The sequence below is a fragment of the Hoplias malabaricus genome, chromosome 12, assembly GCF_029633855.1.
Source record: "Hoplias malabaricus isolate fHopMal1 chromosome 12, fHopMal1.hap1, whole genome shotgun sequence".
Lineage (NCBI taxonomy): Eukaryota > Metazoa > Chordata > Actinopteri > Characiformes > Erythrinidae > Hoplias > Hoplias malabaricus.
This window is the reverse complement of record NC_089811.1, coordinates 9,317,580-9,336,020: the sequence shown is the minus strand read 5'-3', so window position 1 is coordinate 9,336,020 and position 18,441 is coordinate 9,317,580. Positions and strand designations below refer to the sequence as shown.

The 18,441-nt window shown below is 44.5% G+C and overlaps 1 protein-coding gene across 3 annotated transcripts; it reads left to right on the top strand.

Moving 5' to 3' along the window:
* Positions 1–1,171: 1,171 nt before the first annotated feature.
* On the top strand, positions 1,172–17,905 carry ccnyl1 (cyclin Y-like 1). Of its 3 annotated transcripts, none has more exons than XM_066686776.1 (11): positions 1,172–1,336; positions 4,146–4,390; positions 8,488–8,562; positions 8,955–8,989; positions 9,079–9,179; positions 11,364–11,399; positions 11,546–11,597; positions 13,015–13,134; positions 14,160–14,326; positions 17,118–17,280; positions 17,496–17,905. In XM_066686776.1, exons 2-11 carry the CDS (start codon positions 4,237–4,239, stop codon positions 17,610–17,612), a joined length of 1,020 nt encoding a protein of 339 aa, XP_066542873.1. In that variant the 5' UTR covers positions 1,172–1,336; positions 4,146–4,236; the 3' UTR covers positions 17,613–17,905. The 3 variants fall into 3 exon arrangements, with proteins under 3 accessions (XP_066542873.1, XP_066542872.1, XP_066542871.1); XM_066686775.1 differs by lacking the exon at positions 1,172–1,336 and adding an exon at positions 2,394–2,801; XM_066686774.1 differs by lacking the exon at positions 1,172–1,336 and adding an exon at positions 2,395–3,228.
* The last annotated feature ends 536 nt before the right edge of the window (positions 17,906–18,441 follow it).

The window sequence follows — 18,441 nt, the reverse complement described above, 5'->3', positions numbered from 1 at the left end:
GCGTCCTGTATAACAAGTATTAATATAAATATTAATATTTCTGGCATTATGGCATGTTTAAACCTGGTTTTTGTATATCATTTTTAACTTTGATATCTCTATTGTTATTTTTTGCATTATTATGTCACAATGAATATGAATTTGATGTCTTTGTATTTGATGCATCAACACGTAAATAGAGGGTACAGATATATATGTGGTTAGTCTACCATGACTGTTGCATTTTCGGCAGCTATTTCATAAAAAAGACATATGTGGAAACCAGCACCGTCTCATTCTGTCGTCATTTTTATCACTGGTCAAGATCATATAGATTATGGATAGAGCTCCAGAGAAGTCTATAGCTTAGTGCTGTCCATTTAAAGTAGCCAAATGCACACATTACAAGGAGATAAGGGCGTATACTGACTACCAGGTGCTCATGTCGGCAACGTGATCGATGGCTTTCATGCGTTAAATTGTATTGTACACATATTAACGCCATCCTGTTAAACCATTCTGGCTGCAATGTCAGTGAACCTACCAGAGCAGAGTGAGTCAGACTGGAGAAGTAATCTCCCCACATCAGTTTCTTTCACCACATAACTTATTTGACACAGAATAACTTGAACCTGCTCTGCTCCCAGCATCCAATTATTTTCTGATGAGTGCTCTTCATTCCAGAGCTGGGATCCTCAGTCTGTGGGGGGTCTCTTATTGTGGCTGATGGAAAGCATGGTGCAGTGGGAAGGGTCTCACTGGAAAATGAATCACAGTCGTCCACACTGTGTTCATGTACTGTCTCTTTAAAACTACACTACTGGACTGTAGTCACGTGACTCTGCCCCATCCAATCTGCAACATGGAGGAGAACCTAAACACAGAGTTGAACCGAGCAGGACTCTGTTTTGGACGTATTTTGACTTTAGTGAAGACAACATTGAACATAAAGAAGATCAAAATTATGTAAATTCCCCATTATTATCCTCCAGAAGATGAAAGGATATAGGATGTGTCCACACACTTTTGGCCATGTAGTACACCTTTGCTGCTGCTCATCTGTAGCTCTGTAGACTCTGATCTGGCACAGCCTACACCTCATTAATCAGCATGAACAGGCCTGCTGAGTGAGGAGAGGAGAAGACCTGGCAACCTCTGTCCAACACACTGAGAATCGATGCATTTGATCCCAGATGATATTTCACACCATTCGCATGGACGTGGGACACAAATAGAAACTCAGTTCAGCCCAGGCCTCGTAAAATAATCTTATACGTGGACAGTGAGAGGCCAGGGGTGTGACCAGATTCTTACAGACAGTTTCCCTGTGTCCAGGAGGCCTGAAATCTCTCAACATGTAAGTGTAGCATCAGAAATTCACTAAACATTTCAATAAACTATTGGCTGTGAGTGTTAAAGGTTCATCAATGAATGAATGAATCATCACTCCCAAAAGAGCCCATACAAGGAAAAATATAGGCTTGGATTTCCTTTGGAATAAGGCATAACCAAAAGTAGCCAATCTGCACAAAGATAATTTACATATTTCAGTGTTAAAAATGCAGAAAGAAAAATAAGAGCTCATTTAATTCCAAGGGATAAAGCAGCGGAGAGGTGGGGACGAATTGCATATTGATATATCCTTGTTTATTGTTTGTTTACAGTGTTTAATCCTTAACCAGATTGGGGTTTTAGAGCTAAATAAGCAAGAAAATGTAACATAGGGGCCCTTTAAAAATCCTGTAGATAGTGGTATTTAAAAATGTTTCCGGCAAATTTTTGATTCCAATATCTGTAATGACTTTATATAAATTTTATTTATATAAAGTTATACACTGACATTCTTTAAAGGAGCAAATGGGCGGTTTCACTAAAAGCTCCTGTAGAATTCCAGTTGAGTGGCAGCAGTGTCAACCAATCGTTTCGAGTATTTTGATTTTGTTATGGTTCAGTAACCAATAGGTTTTTAGGGAATTAAAAGAGGGCGGTCCCTAAAATGGCGTCGTTGGGATAAACGGAGAGCTAAAGCTGTTCGATTCCAGAAATTCTCGAGTCGACTCCACTTCAGATTCAAAGCGATGAGTCGCTTAGAAGAATCGATTCCTTACAATAATCTCAATTCCAAGACGTAAAAGTAGTAAGGTTAAAATTAAATGCGGTATTACAGCAAGGGAAGGATAAATTTAGCAGAATTGAACTGTATCTGATTCTTCACTTTCTGTTTCAGCACTACTAATATTGCTAACCACGCCAGTGGTTTTGTGGGGATTTAAATTTGCTTTGCTCTCTAACGTCTTTGTTGGTCTGTGTGTGCAAGTGAATACTAAATGATCAATGAATGAATGAATGTCTACTACATAGAGAGTAGTGATTCATTTGGTATCCCTATCGAATGTGAAGCATTGGAGTCGACTCTATCCGCTCTGTTTACCTGGAATCAAGGAAACGAGGAGTCGACTCTTTCTCAGGGGTCGACTCCCAGCTTTAGTGACCGGTGTTTAAGGAGGAGGAGCAGGAGGAGATAACGGCGGACCATGAGAAGACTCGGCCGAGGGAGAGTTTAATTCAAAATATAGAAAGAAAGTAGACGTGGGGGTCATTTATGGTGGTGATTCATTCGGAGGTGAAGAGCGAGCCTCGGCTTTGGAGGCCTCTTCGCCTCAAACTCAACCTCGCCATCGAGTAGCTGCTTAATCCGGCCGTCGAGTCTTCAAACTCGCCTGGTTTCACAGCTCACATCCGGCGGCTCTCTCCCGCTTTGGACCTGGGACTGTTTAAAAGCTCAGAAGCTGGACTTTGAGGATGACATAGCTCTCTTAAAAGTGAGTTTAAGTCCTTTCTTTTGACAACTATGCTTCCGTGAATGAACGCTGGCTCCGAGGGCCGAAGCGACGCCGCTGTGTGGAGCGGATAAATGACCATGTAACTCGCCCGGCGACTCAGCGAGGTTTTGGGACTCATATGAAGGATAAGTCGTCGTGAAGCGACCACAACCCCGTATTTTTTTTATTACCAGAGCCTCTTGGTAAAAGCTGGCCGGCTGCTGGAACGGTCTGCCCGCCGCTTATTTAGAGCAGCAGTCCGTGTGTAAATGAGAGCACACCCTCAAATAGACTGGAATGTAGAGCCCTTGCTGTTGGCTGCCCACTGCTCAATGGTGACCATCTCCCTCAGCTCTGCAGCTCAGGGTCGGCCCTAATTCATCCCTATGCCCCTCGACTTCATTCCCTGGAAGCTGGACCACCTCAGGTAAACGGGTTCTCTTCCCTCATTCTCTGGGGTGTGTTGTACTCCCTGTAATTAAAATGTCCTCTCCTGTAATACTGATATCCCACTTTGATTTTATGAGATAGTACGAGATAAGTCCTCTTGAGAAAGTGCGACTGTTTTTAAATTAGAAATGAGGTTGTAAATCATTAATATGACACAGAAAATAATTATTATTATTATTATAGGACAGTAAGGTATTGAGGTTGCAGTCCTCAATTATGTTTAATTAAGTTAATGATATAGATAAGTTTTAATGAAATAGCCACCGTTAGTCATAGGCACAAGTGATATCACGTGATAAATCACAGAATAGTTACTACTACTCTTTTATGAGATGATAAATTATAACTTTGATAGAGTAAGTCACAGTTATGAGAGGGTAAATTATCATTATGAGGTTCTCACTGTTGTGAGAAATTAAACCATTATTAAGAGACGGTGTGTTATTACAGAGTCAATAATTAATATGAGATATTCATTTTTATGACATAATTTAAAATTTGTGTGAGAGTAGGTCAATATTACGAGACGGTAAGTCGTATATTATCTGACCTCCCTGCCAAACCTGGGTGTAATTGTCCCCAAATCAGCTTTTCTCTTCATTCAGAAAGAAACCCCAACTCTGTAGAAAGCACACTGTTGTTAAACCTCGTGTGTTCATCCCCAGCTCAGTTCAGAAAGATAAGAGCGGAGGAGTTCCTCATATATTTATCATATGTGTATTTTTTAGGACAGACCCGCCGTTGAAAGTGCTCTAAAATAACAGTCTGTAGTGTGTTCTCCGTTTAAATGTAAAACAGCGAGAGGTCAGACGTCTGTTTTCTAACAATCCTTTTTCTGGAGATTGAACGGCGTGTAAGAGCATCCACCTTGAATTTCTTGTCTGGTTTTTCCAGTGAGAGCAGCAGCAACAGCTTCTCTCCTCCTGGCGTCCTTTCCCGAGGAATCTGACACACTTTCCGAGCGTGGTATTGGGAGCAGTGTGTCATGGGTAATACAGTGTCCTGCTGCGTGTCTCCCAGTGGGAGCCCGAAACTTCCACGGCAAGCAGATCACCTGGAGGACTACCAAATAAACACTGAGCTGAGCGACGACACGGGACCGTACCTGCAGCACATCAGCGACAGGGAGCTGCCAGACGGTAGGGCTTCTGTTCGGCTTCACGTCCTCATGCCCTAACGTTTCTAGGTGGCTTTTTTTTGTCCTCCTATTCTCTGGTAAGAATTTAGACTAGATATTGGAACATTTCAGTGAGAATATGCAGGATGTAACGGTCTCTGACCTCCAGAGCATTAGCATTGGCCAAAATTTTTGATTTGGGCCAACAAGACAAGTCTGTTTTTCCAGGTTGTTGTCTTTAAGGCTTGGACACACAGAATACCCTGACATGCCACCAGTTAGTTGTGTTTGTGTTGTTGCCTTCTACAGTGTTCATGGGGATTTAGTTACTTCTAAGTGGTCCAGTTCCTTTTCAAGCATTGGGTTGTTAGGTCAGATTTCCCACCTTACAACTTAAAGGGGACATATTATAAACAATTCACAAGTTCTGTGCATGTGCTCATTAATGTGTGGGTCTGAAGCCCACCACCCCACGCAATGTGAAACAAGACCACCCAGTCAGACTGCAGGTCAGAGGTCATGCTATAAAACGAGACGTTTTGGTTCTGTTCTATTTCTGACATTAAGTGCAGAGACTTGAGTGTTATCCCGCCCCCTCACCTGAGTCTGTCCATTCAGTGTCGGACCCACGTTTGAGTGACAGTGCAGAGACGAGGTTAAACACAGCAAAACAGACACAACAAGCACTGAGTAAAAACGGAGAAAATGTGAATGGCGAAGAAAGAGAACTGAGCGAAAACGACTAAAAACCAGAGCTTCTGCTCGTCTCTCCTCACGGCTGTGCGCTCGAGTCTGAGTTAGCAGTGAGCGGCTTGTTATCATTTAAAGGAACAGGAGCTGCAAGTGGCCGTTCCGAACAGGGCTGTTAAGACAGTGGGACTGTCTTTTTATTAAGACCCACAACTGTGTTCCACTCTGGAGAAGAGGGAGAATCCATCTCCATGTCTGTTCTCAGTGTTTATCTGTGGAGGTTAGTGGCCTGCACCAGCTTTTTGTGTAATGGAGCCTCAGGGCACCGGAGCTGGTTTTAACTCATTAGGACTCTCTGGACTCTTTGACGTACAATGCACTACTATTTATTTTGTATTCTCATGAGTGGTAGGTGCACATCACGTGCTGTTATCCGGTTCCCTGAGTTCCTCGTCTTGCGTGTCATGTTACTTTTAAGAGCCTCATAGGTGTGGTGGTGTTCTTTAGTTACTGGGTGAAGGTCTGCTCTACAGTCAATAGCTTTGACCACGTTATTGCCCAATATCTGGGGAATGCATTTGCACTTACACTGGTAAGACCCTGTCCCCGGGATCCAGATCCATTTGACAGTGTAATTTCCATTTGTCTTTTAGCTCCTGCCCTAATGAAAAGTTCTAGTCACTGATATTGTCATCAGGGAGCTTTGTAAAAGTGTGGAAATAAGACCTGATGCACACAGATGAAACCCAAAGCTCTCGTTTGGAGTGTAGGAAGGACGTATGGTGTCCGTCTGGAACTGTTTGCAGACTTTTACGGCTGTTTGTTTTGCCCCCAAGGAAACCTGTGTAGGGGTAGCTTCCTGTGCACGTGCATTTCGGTACGTGAAATAGTCTTATTTACTCTGAGCACACGATACCCAGCCCTGTGGTGTCTCCTGATGCAGCTGCTCACGGATCTGAGCAGAAAGGGCATTCCAGGCTGTTCCCCTGAGTTTTTCCAGACGAGAGGAACAGGGATAGGGCATAGAGGACCAGTAGAGATTTCCAAATATCTGTGCTATCCGAGCTATTTGTGGCATTCCATTGAAGGTTGTGACAGCTGCACTCACACTTACCCTCTGTCTCTCGGAGGATCGGCCAAAAGAGGCGACTTTAAACGGAGGGTTTCACTGATTAAGCTAAATTTCTGCTCAGTTTAATGGAGATGGTTCATTATTAGAGAAACCTACTCTGATTTGTTTACTGTGGTGGTGATGGGAACCAGGAGTTGTCATGTCTACTACACAAACACAGCAGTGTGTATACTCTCTACCTCAACAGCTCATGCAAAAAGCTAAATCAGTGCTGCACTATCAGCTACTGAGATAAACAAGACCATAAAGAATTAATTACAGCTAATGTCGACAAAAGATCTGAAAGATATCTGTAAAAATGCCAAATTTTGCCCATTTCTAGCTTTCCCAATAGAGGCAAGTCTTTTTCCGTGAAAGCGCCTTGCCCCGTCCTCCCCCCGGGGTTATTTTTGACACAGCGTATGTCAGTCCAGACTTGGCACACTCAGCTGCTGGGAGATTGGCCTGTAGGTGCTATAAGATCGGACAGTTGCCCATGTAGAGGACAGTTGAGGCATGAGATTGTCCAAAAACATCAGGTATTAAAGCTTGTATGTGATTACTACAAATGATGACATGCAGTCAGAGGGGGTGCATTGGTTATATGAAATGCTGTGAGGTACAAGACCGATTCATTTTCTCCGCCCACCTCACGAATGGGAATTCTCACAGCCCTCTGTGTCTAGGGTTCTGTTCCCAGCTCGGGAAAGAACATCACACTATACAAATAAGCAGGGCTGCCATTGTGGACCTTTTCCACCAAGGTGGAACCGTTTTGTTTCTCGTGCATGAACCTAATTTGGAATCGTTTGGCCCGTTTCCACCAACATATATTGGTTCCTGAACCAGAGAAGTCTGTTCCCAGCTAGAACCAAAGAACAGAAGGTCCTTCAGCAGGAACCATATTGGCATCTGTGTGTGCATGCCGAGATAATGAAGCTAATTTGAGACACAGCAAATTAGAACCAAGCTCCCATAGCTTCTCCCACTGATGATTCTTTGTTCCCATCAAAACTGGTGAAAACGCAGGTTCACCGGACAGCACCAACGTTCCTGAAGAGAACTGGATCAAGAACCGGTTATTTGAACGGAAAGTGGGCTGAATGCTGAGCAAGTGCTGAATGATGTGCTCAGCTGTAATGCAGCTTACAGCTACTTTTACAGCCTCTCAGAAAGCAGCCAGTGCTCTGCACTCTCTCTGATCCCACAGTGGACATTGTGACCTATTGATCACTCTGGAGACACTTAAGCCCAACAATGGCACCGATCATTAAGGCCATCTTCAAGTGCTTTTACCTGCCCATCTTCCTCTATTCACCAATGCACAGACCCCCGACTGGAACTGGACCATGACAGGCAGCGGGGTGCTGAAACGGACACGTTGAAATCTTCACACACTTCCTAATGGGTGCGGCAGTGGGTTTCCACAAGTGAACACATCCTCCTCATCTAAATAGCCTTTATTCAGAATGGCCACTTTCAGGGCCTGCTCCGATAATGAGCCACTCGTTGTTCACTCACTCCCCGAGCACACAGCAGTGAGGAGCGAGGAGCAGAAACTCTGGTTTTTAGCTGTTTTCTCTCGGTTCTCTTTCTTCTCCGTTCTTGTTTTCTCAGTTTTTACTCGGTGCCTGATTTCTCCGTGCTCGTTGAGTCTGTTTTGCTGCATTTAACCTCATCTTTGCGCGCTCACATAAACACAGGTCCAGTGCTGTGATTGGACAGACTCAGACGAAGGGGCGGGGCAATTCTTGATGTCAGAAGCAGAGCTGAATCAGAACAGCTCATTTCAGCCCATTTTTTTCAGACTTGCGCAGCACACAGAAAACTGAGTGGTCTGGATTCACAGTGTGTGTTTTGATGGAATCCAGATACACATTTTACTGCACACGTGCACTGAACCAGTTTTTCATAATATGTCCCCTTTAATTGTGGCCGTCCCTATGTAGGGGACCTGCTCTGTGGACTGCAGAGTGGTCAGCGATATCCTTTGCTACTGTTTGGTGATAACAATGACCTGTCGCTCCTTTTTAAAGGGTGTTCTTGCAGTTCTCTCACTGATTTTGTGTCGCGTCTGGGTTGGTGTGAGCCCCTTCCCTCGTCTTGTTGGCACTCCGGTGTAGGAGGGCCATGGAGAGTGTGAGGGAACTGTGTTCTCGTCTGGTGCCACACAATGAGCTCATTGTGCCCGGTGTGACATGACTTAAATGATTGTTTTGCTTTTCTTTTCTCACTTTCTTTTGACAGCAAAGAAATGCTTTATTATTGTGGATGTCTTCCTTTGGTTTCATCTTCTTTCCTTTTCCTCCTGATTTTAGATTTAGCTTTAGAGTCCAATCCTTCTGATCACGCCCGAGCGAGCACCATCTTCCTCAGCAAGTCACAGACGGATGGTGAGTGGCAACTTTTACACCTTCAGAGGCCTTTCATTTAAGAACATGCACAATGAACTACTCGGTTTTGGCAGCGTGACGTGATGTTGACAGTTGCATCATTAAGAATTGATATGCAGAGCTCTCGAGCGGTGCAAGGGTTCAATCCCCAGGGGATGCCTTAGCCGTCCAGGGCCAGGGGTCCTGGGTATTGTATTGTGGTCATTCCTATTAATATTGAAACCGTTACTGAGCAAAATCAATGCATATATCGCAATATAAACTTATGATAATACATGTATCTTAAGGACAATTTGATATATTCTGTATTTCTTATATCTGAGGCACAGTATATCTGAAGCCGTGTGGAAGTGCTGGTGATTGTGTCAAAGCTGTGTCTTTTTGTCTTTCAGTGCGAGATAAGAGGAAAAGCAATCATATAAATCACGTACGTGCTTCATATATCCACTCTCAGTATCAGTGATCAGATTTAAAAGTCCTTCATGGCCTTAATGACTGGTTTTCTCTCCTTTCCAGGTCTCACCTGGTCCTCTCTCCAAAAAATACAGTTCCTGCTCCACGATATTTATTGACGACAGCACGGTCAGTCAGCCCAACCTCAAAAGCACAATCAAATGGTGAGCAGACAGTTTGAAATGTAGACCCGTGTGGTTCTTGATACAATGAAAAATTGGATCCAAAAATGAATACCCAATGCCCCTAGTCTTTAATACACACTTCACGCAGTATTAACGAGAACACAGGAGCCAATGATTCCACATTTAAGACCCTCAGACGACAACAAGATGTTGAGAATGATTCTCTTTTCATGCTTTTTTTATTATTGTCAGTCCTTTAGTCTTCACTCCTGTCTGCAGCACGTAATCTGCTCTGTGTTTAGGACAGGGATTGATTAATTCCCTTTCTGACGCTGAAGGAGGATTTGCTTTGGCTCATTATTCTGCTGCAGAGACAAGTGCCGCCCAGTGACTTTTGAGGTGTTTGTGAGGTTTAAATCCCTCTGCTGCTGTCAGCAGTTGTGCTGCTCAGTGAAGAGAAGTGATCAGCTCTGTGTGTCCACTCCTGCTTGTGTTATACACTCCCGCTTTCCTGCTTTGTGGTGGTGTTCTTCATCTCCTGCATGGTAACTGAGCCAGCTGTTTGGCTTGTTCTGATTGGTTGGATTTGGGCCATGTCACATTCATTTCAAGATTCAAGAGTTTTATTGCAGTTACACTGTAGAGTGATGTTTTTCTTTGTGCTAGTCCTCCACTAACATGCAAACAATTAAAGGCTAAGCACCACTTAACGGACCTCCATGAATATTTCACATTATCTTAGTTACTGACAGATATAAGTATGAATTAAAATGAAAATAGCAGCTTAATTTGCTTTAAAACTGACAATTTTATTAAATTGACTGAAAAACTCGAGCTCGCTACGGAAATTCTTGAACGCGACCGTGACGTCACTGGTGGACAACAGCTGAACAACGCCGCGGTAAAACACCGTTATGACTGACTGTTATGACAGTATCTAGCTAAATAACCAACATTATTCATGACAATAGCCTAGCAATAAGCTAAACTCAAATGTAGAGGTACCGTTATTCTTGTAAATGTGATCGAAGTCGAACTCGAATTCATCCGACACTATAAACCTCCGTAATGCAGCTACGTAGCCGAGTATAATCTGAGCCACCGAGTTTAGCGAGTCAAGCTAACGTTAACTAACACCAACTAAAACAGGCGAAGTGAGTGTCCTTACCCTGTTTACCTCCATGTTACAGAGGCTCTTGAACACCTTTCGTTGGTGTCCTTACATGTCCATATTGTTGGAAAAGTGCCAGTGAAATGAGCTACAGATAACGGAGTGAGCGGAGGGTCCTTTCCAAAGTGCTCGTTTAAAGTTGACAAATTTAGTCCATTTTCTGGATATTTTGGGATCTTTGGGCCATTTGTTCACAGATGTCCCACTGTACATTGAATGATTGCAGCCAAAAACAACACACCTTTTCGTCATTTTGCATTAAATTAAGTGCAGCTTCTAGAGTTGTTGTCCACCATCTACGTCACAGGCAAGACGCCTATTAGAGTTTCTGAACACCGTTGGGGGGGGGGGGGGACCAACGGTCTTTTAAACCTTATTCCTTGAATTAGTAAGAAATAACATGTTTTCTGACTATCAATAAACACAAGTTAGGAACTCAAATTCCACTGTGTTTATTTGTTTGACACTTTCATAGAGCTGGTGCTTAGCCTTTAAGACACAAGTAAAATAAAGTTAGAAACTATACAACACAAGTAAAGAATATAGGCATAAACACACTATAATATAGAAACTAATGAATAAATAAAACTATAGAGATATCAGTGTCTGATCCAAAAAAGGTAAAAAGTGTGGCCGTAAAGTTATTTAAAGGCTGCGTCATGTTTACGTTAGTTATATAAAGTTGTATAATTATTAGTTATATATGAAATTTTTAGGTTGTGGGTTTGGGCCCCGCTCTGGGTGACTGTCTGTGAGGAGTTTGATGTGTTCTCTCTGGGGGCTCCAGTTTCCTCCGATGGTCCAAAAACACACGTTGGTAGGTGGATTGGCGACTCGTGTGTGTGTGTGTGTGTGTGTGTGTGTGTGTGTGTCGCTCTGCGAAAGACTGGTGCGCCCTCCAGGGTGTGTTTCCACCTTGCACCCAGTGATTCTGGGTAGGCTCCAGATCCAACACAACCCTGAACTGGATTAAGTGGCTACATACAATGAATGAATATGTTTACATATCTTTTGTGTTGTAATGCTGATTATTTTTTCTCTCTGTTTTCCAGTGTTACACTAGCAATATACTACCACATCAAAAACAGGTAGGTGACCCAGTCTCCATTTTTTCAGCAGTCACCATTTCATTGGCTGTACTTTAATCTGTAAATAGTTAGCGTTTAATAAAGAGTTAACAGTTTATGATTTTTACTTTTAAAATGAAATGTGAAGTATTTTTTTTATTTGTCAGGGACTCGGACAGGTCGCTGGACATCTTCGATGAAAAGAAGCATCCTCTGTCTGTAAGTGATCTCTTACTGCAGCAGACTACAGCCGTTGTGTGTCTCATCGTCAAACTGAGTGAATGTCACAGTGCGTATCATGTCTGACGCGGACGCAGGAGTAATCCATGCTGGAAGATCATCTGAGCACAGGAACACACTTGATTGTCTCCACTTTGCTCCAGTTTATTAATAGCCCCATGTTTTAAACACTGCTTTAATTTCTCTAAGATTTAAACTGGCTCAGGTGTCTTTCAAGATCAGAGCTTCACTGCTTCCTCACGGCTGTCTCTCTGAACTATTTTTATACACCGTATTTATTTCCATCCTCTCTGTGGAAGCCCATTTCTGTGAAGCAGCTACAATATTTTTTTAATCTTATTAGTTTCAAGCAAAAAATGTATTTTAAACACAATACAGGGGGTCCTCGACTTACGACGTTGATCTGTTCCTACGTCACGTCGTACCTACTCTACGTAAATAACATACTGTAAGCACTTATCCTCTCCTAACACCTATCCTCCTCGGTCCCGAGCCGCGTAACCGTGTATTCTTCCGCCGCGCCGCGCACACCACACACGAAGTTCACGTTACGACGTTTACGACGCAAAACCACTTAAGTCAAAACAAGGCTTAATACAGTAAATGGGAGACGTGTCGTAACCACGAAACATCGTAACTCAGGACTGACGTAACCCGAGGACCTCCTGTGTATTTCATAACTTAGTTCATGAAAAGTGAAACATAGTTTTCAAAAAAGCACTTAAGTCCAAATATTGAGACATTGAGGCAAAAATATGAAGATCAACATATTTTATTATTATTATTATTATTATTATTATTATTATTACAAAAACACACATTGGTAGGTGGATTGGCGACTCAAAAGTGTCTGTAGGTGTGTGTGTGTCTGTGTTGCCCTGTGAAGGACTGGCGCCCCCTCCAGGGTGTATTCCCGTCTTGTGCCCAATGATTCCAGGTAGGCTCTGGACCCACCGTGACCCTGAACTGGATAAGCACTTAATGAATGAATTATTATTATTATTACTACTACTATTATCAGGTTCCCAATAAGGCTGGACCATAATTCAGTATGGATTATATATTGCAATATAAAATGTTTCAATAACAATATGATTTTTAAACACATTTTCAATACTTCAGTGAACGTTATTTACAGCATCTGTCACCGACTGACGGTAATTACAGGGCACTGTTGTTACTTCACTGCTCTCAGTTTTAAAGTTAGTTTACAAATATTAATATTGACAGAGCCAAGAGTTACATTGTATTGACCACAATTAAGAAATATACTGTGATATAAATTGTGGCCGTATCGTCGTCCTCTAGTTTTCAGTGCTGTGATTCATTATTTAGACTTCTGTGTGGTGTGTGAATAAAGAGGGGTTTGGCTCATGTTTAAACATTGTTTTCTCAGAGGGAGCAGGTTCCTGACGATTACTCGCGCACGGACCCTGAACACAAGCTGATTTACCGGTTCGTCCGAACACTGTTCAGCGCTGCTCAGCTCACCGCGGAGTGTGCCATTGTTACACTGGTATCTACACTTCACCTCATCACACCACACCACATACGGAATGTTTCTTTTTGTCTTTGTTCTTAATGTATTTTGCTATTCTTTTTTTTTTAAACGGTGCAAATCCGGAAGAACTTTCACAGATAAAATGTTCTGATTTTGATCTGGAATCCAAATACTGCGCCCTGAAGGTACTCCCATGCGCCACCAGAGGGCAGCAGGTCATTAGAGCCCGAGCCGGATAGGGTCAGTGTTAGTTTCATGGGCAGTGGTGGTACTGTGGAAAAGTATTAGACACCTGAGGTTATTTACAATGATTTCTGTTCTCAATAAGCATTGTACTTGTATAAAAGTTTATAATTACTATAGATACAAATGCAGTTAAACCAACACACACACACACACACAGCATCACTCTCACTGGAATAACGGGGTTTGTTTTTATTCTAATGTTAGGGTTTTTAATAAACACTTACTGCTCAGATAGACAGCTTTTTAAGTCTCATTTTCTCAGGTGCGGAAAACACGCACAGTCCTGTATTTAGGGGGACATTTCAGTTCTGTGAACTAGATCATCATTAAAGAGGCTCTTCCTCCTGTAAAGTTACCCCCCTCTGGAGATGCAAGGGAAGTCCTGACAGCTGTTTTACAGATATTTTTGAAAAGCTTGTGTGTAGGTGTTATGTGACCTCAGGGATAACACCTACAGTGACTGTATGGCATTATTAATCAATCTCTCTCTCTCGTTCTTTTTCTCGTTCTCTCTCTTTCTCTTGTTCTTTTTCTCTCTTTCTTTCTCTCTCTCTCTTTTTCTCGTTCTCTCTCTGTATATGTTTGTCGCATTTTCTCTATTCTTTTTATCTCTGCTTTCTATGTCTTTTGCTTACTTTTCTTTGTCCTTGTCTCTGTTTTGTTTTTCTATTTTTGTCTCATTTTCACTCTCCCTACTTTCTTTGTCTTTTTGTTTTCTACCGCTTTCTATCACTCTTCTGTCTCTTTTGCTCACTCTCAATGTCTTCTGTTCTCTCTCTCTCTCTTGGCTGCAGGTGTATCTGGAGCGGTTGCTGACTTACGCAGAGTTGGACATTTGTCCGTGTAACTGGAAGAGGATTGTGCTGGGAGCCATCTTGCTGGCCTCAAAAGTGTGGGACGATCAGGCCGTCTGGAACGTGGACTACTGCCAGATCCTCAAAGACATCACTGTGGAGGACATGTGAGTGTGGGGAGGGTGGGGGAACAGTGTGAGCAGTGCTACAATGTGTCGTCACCATGCACCTTGTAGCTGCGCCCAGGTTTTCAGACATCAGCCAAGAACGTCTGTGTGAGGCAGGAGTTTCCGCTCTCGGCTTTGATCAGTGTTTAATCACTGCGTCCACTCACTGTCTGCTATTATTAGCTGTTAATAACATTAGGTATTTCTACTAATAGGCAACCATTAGACACTACATCTACAAGGTGGACCAATGAGATAGGAAAGTCAGAGACAGTAGCTCATCTGTCACTGCACGGTGTGTGTTGGTCGTTCTCTAGTCCTCCATCAGTGACACAGGACGGTGTCGGCTGGATGTTTTTGGTCGGTGGACTATTCTCAGTGCAGCAGTGTCACTGAGGCGTATAAAAGTCCCGCTGCCACAACTGTGTCTGATCCACTCGTACCAGCACAACACACACTAACACCACCATCACATCAGTGTGACCTCAGTGAGCTCACAAAGGAGGAAAACTTAAAGCAACACTATGTAGTGTTTCTACCTTAAAATCACAGCTTCAAAGTCATTGTGATTCTCCACTGAGCTGTAGCAGCTAGAACAGAGCCTGTGTTGTTGCTACTCTAGGCTCAGCACAGCAGAAACTGCACTATGTAAATGGGAGGGGTTCGGAGGAGGGTAGGAAACAACCCCATTGCCTCTCCTCTTAGATTGCAGAGCATATAAGTGAATTGTACTCTGAAACTGTAGGGGGAGCTCAGGAGCAACAAAACCAAATCTCACTTAGTGTTGCTTTAAAAAGGGTTCATTTTCGTTTTAGTGAAGTGTTTTGGCGGCACGGTGGGGCAGCAGGTAGTGTTGCAGTCACACAGCTCCAGGGACCTGGGGGTTGTGGGTTCGATTCCCGCTCCGGGTGACTGTCTGTGATGAGTGTGGTGTGTTCTCCCTGTGTCTGCGTGGGTTTCCTCCGGGTGACTGTCTGTGAGGAGTGTGGTGTGTTCTCCCTGTGTCTGCGTGGGTTTCCTTCGGGTGACTGTCTGTGAGGAGTGTGGTGTGTTCTCCCTGTGTCCGCGTGGGTTTCCTCCGGGTGACTGTCTGTGAGGAGTGTGGTGTGTTCTCCCTGTGTCTGCGTGGGTTTCCTTCGGGTGACTGTCTGTGAGGAGTGTGGTGTGTTCTCCCTGTGTCCGCGTGGGTTTCCTCCGGGTGACTGTCTGTGAGGAGTGTGGTGTGTTCTCCCTGTGTTTGCGTTCGGTTTCCTCCGGGTGACTGTCTGTGAGGAGTGTGGTGTGTTCTCCCTGTGTCCGCGTGGGTTTCCTTCGGGTGACTGTCTGTGAGGAGTGTGGTGTGTTCTCCCTGTGTCCGCGTGGGTTTCCTTCGGGTGACTGTCTGTGAGGAGTTGGTGTGTTCTCCCTGTGTCCGCGTGGGTTTCCTCCGTGTGCTCCAGTTTCCCCACAGTCCAAAAAACACACATTGGAAGGTGAATTGTCGACCCAAAAGTGTCCGCAGGTGTGAGTGTGTGTGTGTTGCCCTGTGAAGGTCTGGCGCCCCCTCCAGGGTGTATTCCCACCTTGCACACAATGACTCCAGGTAGGATCTGGACCCACCACAACCCTCAACTGAATAAGTGCTTACAGACAATGAATGAATGAAGAATGAAGTGCTTTGTTTCTTTTCACCCACAGTGTGGTCATAAGGAAAGCTGGGATATCAAAACATGGTGTTCATAAAGTGGAGGGCTAAATAGCCCTGCATTTATTGACCCTGATGCTCCTAGCAGCGTCCCATCATTTCTCTGCCAGTGCAGGTGTATCATCTCCTGTCTGAAAGGCTCGCCGTGTCACTCCTATAAAAGTCCTACATGCTCTCAGGCTGGTAGCTGTGCAAATGATGCGCCGATGCTTTGTGTGTACATCTCCGAGCCTGCATTCTTTTGTCCTCTGTTTGTCGGGCTCTACCTGCGTGTGTTTTCTTGCGAGGGCCCCGTCCCTTTTCTCCTCTCAGGCCCAGCCCCGTGCTCTCTCGGGTCTATTTTCATCCCCATTGAAGCCGTCTTTGTCCGCCTCGGGGGCTGGCTGGCCTCAAGTGCTCTCAGCACCCCGACATAATGGCCCTGGCTCTCGCCCACTCCATTTGTTGCCCCTGGCGACCGATATATATCCCCCCACCCACCCCTCTCCCAACACTGCCCTTGTGCATCGTATCCCTGAAGCATCCGGGAGACCGTCTCCACGGAGACCATCGGAGGATGCCGCGGTCTCTCAGACGTGAGGGAGAGATGCTCGGATTTGCGCACAGGACCTGATCTAACTTAGTGCCCCACAGTGAGTTGATGGCATTTGTTACAGCCTCTACTCTCCTGGAAAAGTGATAGATTTGATGTAGGAACATAGCTGTACGCATTTGATGGAGGGTAGGAAACCACAGTCCATCACTCTGCCACTGCAGGAGGCACCCAGGAGCCAAATAAATAAAAGCTAAATCTGAATGAATAATACAGGATATCTGCATTGGCCCAGAATTCCCATATCCGCCCATTCCTTAGTTACTACGGAAAGATTCGGATGACTGTTGACTTTAGCATTTGTCAGTCACAAGTCACTGAACATTTGGTACCTCAGCTGTTCTCAGGGATGAGCAGAGGGAGCTGGCTTAGGGCTTCTTCGAGAAACCTCAAGTCATCAGTTCGAATCAGAATATTCATGTAAGGGGGTTTTCAAGGACTCAAGTGTCTGCACTGTGTCCTCAGCCAAGACCAGCAGCTTCCCTAACCCTCGCTCACACTGCCTTCTCTTTCAGGAACGAGATGGAGAGGCACTTTCTGGAGCTGCTGCAGTTCAACATCAACGTCCCGGCCAGCGTCTACGCTAAGTATTACTTTGACCTGCGCTCTCTGGCCGACGACAACAACCTCAGCTTCCCCCTCGAGCCTCTAAGCAACGAGAGAGCGCAGAAACTTGAGGTGAGTCTGGAACACGTCTACACTCACTGTCCACACAGTTACAGACTGTAGTCCAGCTGTGGCCCTGTGTACTTGGCTAGTCCCGTTATTTCTTACCTACCTCCTTGGTCCACCTTGTAGATGTAAAATGAGACAGTGCACTATGCTCAGTTCAGGGCTGACTGACTGTTTGTCTGTGTGGGTGAATCTATTAACGGTGTATTTCCCTGCTGCAGGCCATCTCCAGACTGTGTGAAGACAAGTATAAAGACCTGAGCAGAGCTGCTATGAGAAGATCCTTCAGTGCGGACAACCTGGTGGGCATCCGCAGGTCCAACGCAGTGCTGTCATAGACCCCAGACCCCCGTACCTCTACACACTGAGATGTGGAAGACCCGTTTCCTGAACTGAGCCCCTCTGAACTCTCCCCTGTGCTCTCCTCCCCCCGCGGTAGAGACTCTGTACCGGGTCCCGCCCCCAAACCAGTGCAAAACGACCTGTCGTCTGCATAGAAATGAAAACTGACTGAATGGTTCTTATTATTTTTTTCTTTTCTTTGGTTTTTTGCTTACTATGTAGGCTACTAGCTGTGAAACTGGTCAGTTTTTAATTGAAATCAATTGCAGATGGAGTATTTTAAATAAACACTAATCATGTAAAACATACTCGTTCCTCTGTGGTGGGTTTGCTGCTTGGTGAGGGCTGCAGTTTCACACACGATTTGCTTGTTCTGGTCCCCTTCCCCTGCCCCCTGCACCTGACGGGCACTGCTTCTCGCATCTAACCAACCTTTTCAGGTTAAGCCCGGCTCTCAGACACCACCCCCAGGCCTGGCCCCTGGTTCCCTTCCTCTGGGCAGTGTCTGTCGTATGGGGCACAGTGGGCGATGTCTGAGAGCTAGTGATCAATCCTAATACAGGAGCAGCACGTCTTGATGTTCTCATTATGAAGCTTTTCCAGCCCCAGAAAACATCATGGAATCACTATTTGCAGGACGTGCACACAGCTGTTTATATACGAGCCGTTAAACGTTTTTTGTTGTGATTTTAAGTCCAAAAGCCTCATGAAACTCCTCTGAATGTGGGGAATCCATGTCTGATCCAGGGATTGAGGAAGAAAAGTGAAGTTAGATTGTGTTGTAGTCACTTCATCCTCATCAGGATCCAGAGCCTGGGAACATGC

Bases quoted from the DNA above. Each gene is read 5' to 3' on its own strand.
- ccnyl1 (XM_066686776.1), top strand. From the start codon at position 4,237: ATGGGTAATACAGTGTCCTGCTGCGTGTCTCCCAGTGGGAGCCCGAAA. The intron at 8,563-8,954 runs GTGAGTGGCAAC...TTTGTCTTTCAG, and splicing joins CAGCAAGTCACAGACGGATG to TGCGAGATAAGAGGAAAAGC. The intron at 14,327-17,117 runs GTGAGTGTGGGG...CTTCTCTTTCAG, and splicing joins GACATCACTGTGGAGGACAT to GAACGAGATGGAGAGGCACT.